This window comes from Mandrillus leucophaeus, unplaced genomic scaffold, assembly GCF_000951045.1.
Source record: "Mandrillus leucophaeus isolate KB7577 unplaced genomic scaffold, Mleu.le_1.0 Scaffold381, whole genome shotgun sequence".
Taxonomy (NCBI): Eukaryota; Metazoa; Chordata; class Mammalia; order Primates; family Cercopithecidae; genus Mandrillus; species Mandrillus leucophaeus.
In genome coordinates, this window is record NW_012104043.1 from 75,029 (window position 1) to 83,068 (window position 8,040).

General features: G+C 38.3%; 1 protein-coding gene and 1 long non-coding RNA gene across 2 annotated transcripts in view; both read right to left on the minus strand.

Annotated features, from left to right (window-relative positions):
- LOC105547215 overlaps positions 1-3,761 on the minus strand; it is a 26,540-nt gene extending 22,779 nt beyond the window's left edge. The window contains exons 1-2 of the long non-coding RNA XR_001007192.1: positions 2,900-3,761; positions 1,185-1,336 (exon numbers count right to left, since the gene is read on the minus strand). This is a non-coding gene — a long non-coding RNA (uncharacterized LOC105547215). The remainder of the gene's footprint in view (positions 1-1,184; positions 1,337-2,899) is intronic.
- An 867-nt stretch (positions 3,762-4,628) lies between these two features.
- Positions 4,629-8,040, minus strand: part of HERC3 (HECT and RLD domain containing E3 ubiquitin protein ligase 3) — a 219,816-nt gene continuing 216,404 nt past the window's right edge. Inside the window, exon 27 of the mRNA XM_011990724.1 lies at positions 4,629-6,413. Coding sequence (XP_011846114.1) covers positions 6,205-6,413 — 209 coding nt within the window. The 3' untranslated portion in view covers positions 4,629-6,204. The remainder of the gene's footprint in view (positions 6,414-8,040) is intronic.

Here is an 8,040-nt window from a genome sequence, read left to right on the forward strand (position 1 = left end):
AACCTGGGAGGTGGAGCTTGCAAGATCATGCCACTGCACTCCAGCCTGGGTGACAGAGCAAGACTCCGTGTCAAAAAAATAAATAAATAAATACTATAAAGCCATACAACCAGAACAACACGGTACTGGCATGAAAACAGGCACCTACACAGACCAATAGAACAGAATAGAGAACCCAGAAATAAAATCACACGTTTACAGTCAAGTCATTTTTGACAATGGTGCCAAGAACATACATTGGAGAAAGGACAGCCTCTTCAATAACTGGTGCTGAGAAAACTGGATATCCATATGCAGAAGAATGAAACTAGATTCCATACCTCTCACTATGTATAAAAACCAAATTGAAATGGATGAAATAAATTAAGACCTGAAACTATTATATAAAACTACTAGAAGAAAAACACTGGGGAAGTGCTTCAGGACACTGGTCTGAGCAAAGATCTTTTGGGTAAGACCTCAAAAGCACAGGCAGCAACAGCAAGAATAGATAAATATGATTACATAAAACTAGAAAGCTTCTGCACAGGAGTGGGAACAATCAACAGAGTAAAGACACAACCTACAGAATGGGAGGAGATATTTGCAAACTATCCATCCAATAAAAGGTTAACCAGAATGTATAAAGAACTCAAACAACTCAAGAGTAAAAAAAAAAAAATGTGATTTAGAAATGGGCAAAGGATCTAAATAGACATTTCTCAAAAGAAGACATATAAATAGCCAACAGGTATTTGAAAGAATACTCAATATCACTAACAATGAGGGAAATGAAAATCAAAACCACAGTGAGACACCATCTCATCCTTGTTAAAATAGCTGTTACCTAAAAGACAAAAAATAACAGACACTGGCAGGAATGCAGAGAAAGGGGAATGCTCACACCCTTTGGTGGGAATGTAAATTAGTGCCAGTATAGAAAACACTATGGAGATTCCTCAAAAACTAAAAATAGATCTACTGTATGATCCAGCAATCCCACTACTGCATATATACCCAAAATCTGAAAGGAAATCAGTATGTCAAAGAGACATCTGCATTACCATGTTTGTTACAGCACTGTTCACAATAACCACGATATAGATTCAACCTGAGTATCCATCAACAGATGAATGGATAAGGAAAATGTGGTCTATAAACATGAGGGAATATTATTCAGTCATGAAAATAGAATGAAATCTTACCATTTGCAGCAACATGGATGCAACTGGAGGTCACGATGTTAACTGAAATAAGTCAGGCACAGAAAGACAAACATTGCATGTTCTCATTCATATGTGGGAGCTAAGAAAGTTGGTAGAGAATAGAATGATAGTTACCAGAGGCTGGGCAAATACTAGGAGGAGAGGGATAAAAAGAGGTTGGTTAATTGGTACAAAAATACAGTTAGATAGAAGGAATAAGTTCTAGTGTTTGATAGCACAATAGGGTGGCTATAGTTAATAATGTATTGCATGTTTAAAAATAGCTAAAAGATTTGGAATGTAACCAACAAAAAGAAATGATAGACGTTTTTGATATCTTAATTACCCGGATTTTATCATTATGCACTGTATGCTTGTATCAAAACATCACAAGCACCCCATAATACGTGCAACTAGTACCAATAAAAAAGTATTCAAAAATAAAAAGCCTATTAATGAAAGAAAAAAATTAGTCTTCTGAAAAAAAGAACTCTACAGAGAAGGATCCCCTAAAGGGTATGAAGTCCATCCCTCTCTCAGTGTTTTACAAAGGGGCCTGTCTTAGTCTAGTCAAGTCGCTATAACAAAATGCCAAACACTAGGTAATTTACAGCAGAAATTTATTTTTCACAGTTCTGGAGGCTGGGAAATCCAAGATCAAAGCACTGGTGGTGTCTGGTGAGGGCCTACTTTCTCACAGATTGTGCCTTCTTGCTGTGTCCTCACATGGTAGTGAAGGCAAGGCACCTATCTGGGTTCTCTTTTATAAGGAAACTAATACCACTCATGAGGGTTCTTCCCTCATGATAAAATCACCTCCCAAAGACCTCACCTCCTAACACCATCACCTTGGGGGTTAGGTTTCAACACATAAATTTTAAGAGGGAAACAAACAGTCAAACCATAGCAGTGCCCACTGGCGTCTTGAGCAGGATAAAGAGGAATTGTTCTATGCAATGCAAGGCATTAAGCATACCTGGTTCCTGGCTACTAACTACCCACAGAGACCTCCAGCCTCACTTGAGACCCACTGCAAATGACAAGAGAACTGCACTGGTCACTACTGAATTGCACACTGGCAGCAAAACAAAACTCAGTGCGATGTCTTTGCAGATACGTGGAACTCAGGGCGATGTCTTTGCAGATATGTGGTCAAAGAAGTTACCTGCCACGTCACAACATTCCTTTTTATTTGGCTACTGAGCAGCCTTAGTCCAATTTGTTGCCCATCTCTAGCAGCTGGGCATAACACAGATTAATGGTCAAGTTCAGGTCCCACTATTTTGTGGTAATGAGCAATTATTTTCTCTAAACATTAATTCCTTCACGTGAAAAATGGATAATAATGGTAATTCTAATTACTGAGAGCTTATTATGTGCTAAGCGCTATTCTATGTTTTCCATTAATTCATTTCATCCTCACAACAACTCCATGAAGTAGGCACTATTTCTATTCTCATTTTGAAAAGGAAGAAAATCAGACACAGAGAGGTTAAGAAACTTGCCCAAGGTCAAACAGCTAGTAAAAGCAGAGCCAGGAGGACCCTGGTGGTGGCAATTAAACTAGTTAGTGCATAGCAAATGTTAGTGTGGGATCTCGTAACGGGTCTGGTACACTGCACACAACTAATACAGGTTAGTTATTATTAGGTCGAAACCTTAGTATTAATATCAACTTCTGTGGATTAATCTTAGTTAAAACTTGATTTTCTTACCTCTGAGGCAAATAAGCCCAAACACTTGTTCTCTCTGATTCAACATCAAATTATGACTCAAGTTCCTCCTAACACTTCAGGAAGGTTTTTCACTCTGTTACTGTGATTTTTGCAAGTCTGGTCTCATAAGGATTGGTACGTTTTTTTCTGTAAAGGGCTAGATAATATGTTAGGCATTGTAGGCCATCCAGTCTCTGTCATGTATCCTTCCATTTTTAAATTTTTCAACCCTTTTAAAATGTAAAAACCATTTTAGCCCATGGGCCATAGTTTGCCAACCCCTGCTCTCTGGGATTATTGATAAGGGTACCATATAAAACATCAAGAGACTTTCACACGGAGTAGATGGAACTATCAGAATTTGGTAATTGCCTCATTACACTGTCATTGATCCCCACCCATCACAATAAAGTTGCCAGAGAATTCATTAAAGTGATAAATGACTAAAACAATGAAGAAGCATCTGAAAAGTTTTCAGGGGAGGGAAGGTTGGTAGGTGGGTACGCAAATCCAGAAATGCCTATGCAGAAGTAAGTCTTCTAAAGCATTGGTAATGAAGGGGAAAAGGAAACTATCTCACAAAAATCATAGTGTTTTAGAAGCAGCACAAGATTTCATTCATGCAACAAATCTTTAGAAATATGTATTGGGTATCTCTATGTTCAGGCACTTTCTCAGTAATGGAATTATACAATTTTAGAGCTCAAAATGACCTTAGAAATTATCTGATCCAATCTCCTTATTTCACAGATGAGAATTCTGAGGCCTCAAAGTTAGTTAAAATAATTTGGCAATTTCTGTGCAAAATTAAATGTAGTGGGGTTTGTTTTTAACCCCTCAAATGTAGCACTTATGTAGATTATTAAATGTTTGTTAAATAGAGGTTATTAATGGAAAGCTCCTATTCTCTTTACCACCTTTAAACCACCTATTTAATCTGGCAAAACAATACATTTTACTTCCTTTATCAATTTACTTAAAATCCTTTTTTTGTTTGTTTGGTGTTTTTTTGCTGTGTCTCACAAACTTTTGGTGTGCTTAAGTGGCCTAACAATCACCAATCATTAAATGAACTAGTCTCTGATCCACTTTTAGCACCTCCTTCTCCCTGCAGGCTCCTAGCCCCTCCACTCACTCCCCCTACCTCTCCTCAGACACTTTTCTCTAGTTCTGTTGCTGCCACTGTCACTGCTGTCTCAGCTCCTGTCTTTCTGCTTCAGTCCTTCCCACCTCAATACCTCCAGATTTAGACTATCTACATTTTCCTTCTTAACACCCGGCTCAGGTCTTACCACCCTCAGGTTCTGAACACTGAAACAAATCCTACTTGGCTACTACTAAAGCTCCACTGTTAGGCTAGTTCCTCAGCCCCAAATCTACCTTCTTTCTCCCAAGTCTTACTTACCATTGTTTACTATTATTTGTCTATTTCCTCTGATGTTCCCTTCAAACTGTTCCTCACTCTTGCCTAAATATGCCCCAATGTTTGAGCCTTTGCTAAAGCCTCTCTCTCCTTGAGAAACACCTTTTTGTCCATCCCAACCTTCAGAAACTTCATTCTTCCTTAATGCCATCTGCTCCTTGCCCCTGCTTTCTTCTCCATTTCTGCAGCACTTGGCTCTACTTTCTTATGCAGGAATTGAAGCTGACCTTCTATTACATTATCTGAGTGTATGAACTAACACCTCTATTGAAAGCAATCTATCCATTCTGCAAGTACAATAAGAAATAGTTTTAAGTTAAAACACCAAATTTATTGCATAATATTGAACTATATGCACACACATAGAAAATAAACATTTCATATAACTGTATATATATTTTTAATCCTGTATTTATAAAGACTGAAAAACTACCAATTTAGCAATTGGAGTAAGTTTTAAAAACAAAAAAAGCAAAAATCTACAATCCTTCATCAAGATTTGATGCTTTATCACAGTTCATAAATACTTCATTTTATATAAATAAGTCTTTTCTCTAGTTACCAGGAATTTAAAATTAGACTTACATGGATTCTTTAATCATGTAGAATTTTCTTACTCCATGATGAGGAAGGTTGAGCATGTCATTATTTTTAAAATACATATATTTGATTTAAACACAATCCCCCCTAAAATCCCACTGTAAACAAACATTTCGAATGTGATAAAGTTTCATAATAAAGAACGTCCTTAAATCTTAGCAATTAGGGAAGAGGAAAAAAATCTGAGTAAAAATTTTGCAATTTAAATAAAAATTGAAAAAAAGGCTGCATGCATCCACTAGGAGAGGAGAGGAAGGGAGCACTGAGTCAAGTAACAAAGAATGGGATAAAATAAAGAAGAAACGAAAGGAAAATCAGGGAGGCAGCAGGGTATGAAAAGGAGAAAATTAGGGAAGGGAGCAAGGAGAAAATAGTAGAGGACATAAGGTGATAGAAAAGGGGAAAGTAAATTTATTATTTCTACTTTTCTTGGACAATATAGAGACTCAAAATAGTTAATGCAATTTGCTCCAAAAGCGAGAGCGGAAGGGGTGATGGGTCTATCAATTAACCTCATTGTCAAAGGGAAAAGGATGAGCAAGAAAACAAAATTAGGCTCAGCTACAATGAATGCTAAGCTGCTCTGCACATCTTTTAAAAGGTCTAGGAAATAGGCACAGCCATGGGAAAGTTGCTATTCCCTCAAGAACTTTTTAAAAGCAAGATATGTTTATATAGGCTCCCATAAATTCTTAGGAGTTCTGCCAAAATAATGGACCCAGAGTCAGCTTTTTGGAATTGGGAGATTCTGAAGTAGTCCTTTCCTCCTTTGGGTTAAAGGAGGGCTGCAACAAGCCAGAGGCATTCCCAAGTGTACAGAGGAAGGTGATGTTCTTGCATGCGCAGATAAGAAAGGACGGATCAGTCTAAATCATTCTCATAGAGGAATGAGAAGTTAAAAGAAGGACAAGGAAGCATTGTGAGAAAAGATCAGGGCTGAGAGAGATATTTGGGAAATGAAAGTTTAAAAATCCACTGCCATTTCATCCAGCAGAGTGCAACACATTCACAAGTGCAAGGAATACTGGGTAGTTTGTTTTAAAACAAAACAAAAACACCTCCCATACAAGGGCCAATTTTTTACCCCATCCCCAACCCCTAATTTTTCAAAAAGGTTGTTTACTGCTATACAATCCCAGAAACACATCAACCAGGCTCAGGATTTTAAAGTCCCAACCCACTTAGACAATAAAAAAATAGAAATCACTCCCCATGATTTTCTGTATAGGTCTCAATGTGGACATTGAGGAAGGAAGGGAAATATTGGACAAGCTGAGGAGCCTCAGGCCAAACTAAACCCTTCATAGTTGTCAAGGGCCTGGGTCAGCCGGGCACTCAGAATCTCTTTGCTGCTGTACTTGGGGAGGTCAAGAAGGTTGTAGCAAGTGTGGGCCACTGGCAAGTACTCCTCCCCGCTGGCTGTGGACTGGATGACAATCTGCAGGCTGGCCATGCCGTAGATGGGAATCCGATCGCTGCCTGTCAGGAACACTGGGGAGAACGAGAAATGGCATTAGGAGCTAAGCAAACGGAAAATGGATTTCAGAGGTCCTTCTAGCAACAGGAAAGGAAGCCATGACACCCTGTGGCTTGCATGAGAAGTACAATTACATTTATGTGCCAATATGCATCCTGTGGAATGATGCTTAGATGCACTTAAGAAAAAAAAAAGGCCTCAATCAAATGTACGCCCTCACAAATTTTAGGAGGTTTCCCAAAATCAAAGAGGGAAGGAATTGTTGTCATAGGAAAAGAGCAGCTGATCTCAGGGGGAAACCAGGCAGAAGACTGAAGTCTCTGACCTCAGGGTCTCCTCTCACCTGAAGTGCCTGATGCCTGTACCACCTTGTCTATGGAATTCCATTTAGGATCTATTTGTTCTCCTTTCCATGTCTCCATTTTTCTTAAACCAGAAGAGCTGACCCAAACATTATGTTAGACATTGCACTCCTGTGACATGCACTGTGACATGGCAGAAGAGAGAGAGGGAGATAGAGAAAGAGAGCCAGCTGACTTTCCTTGTTTTCTAGTGCTGAACAACATCCTCATAGTTGAATTGCTGGAAATTACTATAAGAAAATCATTAGTTAAGAAGCATTTTCAAATAACCTGTCATTCCCTGAGGCTATGCTACATAAACTTTCTTGCCAAAAATCTCCAGAGTTAACAAACATTTCCATAAGTCTAATGAATAGAAAGTGCCATTTTCTAGGGAAATCCCAGGACCATGAGCAGGCATCTCTTGAATGTCACAGCCTTATAAGCTCACTCGGCAAACCTTAACCTGTCCTTCAGCTCTTCCACTACTGCTTCTCAATAGCCAAAGCGGCCAGGCAGAGGAGAAGTGGTCCTCCTTTCTAAGAGTTCTTGTGTAAGATCTCTACTTCCTCTCATCCTTGCTCCAATGTGAGCAACAGAACCTGGGGGTAAGTCCTACATTAATACTAATATATGCCCAGTCTTATAAAGCAAAATAGACTGCCTATCAAACCCCATGCTTTGGTTTTATATGACTAAAATTCCATAGTATGCACTAGCTAATTTCTGACACTGATTATACACAGACACAAACTGAGAGATATTTCAACTATTTTTAAAAGGCTAAATTTGTTCATGTAAATTAGAATTCATTCTCCTTTCCAAAGGTATTATTACCTTTCTCAAACGTCATTCAGCCAGCCACCAAAGTCTACATATTGTATGATTCAATTTGCATGAAATGTCCAGAATAGGCAAATCCATAGAGACAGAAAGACTGGTGGAGGAGATATGGAGAATGACCGCTAATAGGTATGGGGTTTCTTTTTTGAGGCTATGAACATATTCTACAATTAACTGTGTGATAGTTTCACAACCGTGTGTATATGCTAAAAAACCACTGAAGTACACACTTTAAATGAGTATGGCATACAGATTATATCCCAGTAAAGCTGCTATAAATCACACCTTCCCAGTTGCATCTGGATACTTTGTAATATATTTTAAAGGCTAGAGAGGTAAGAGAGGTTAATCCAAACAATTTGACTTCATAAATGTAATACTTGAATAACTTATATATAAAATAATTAGTATTTTTAGAATAATTTAAAAATCAGGCTGGGCGTGGTGGCTCACACCT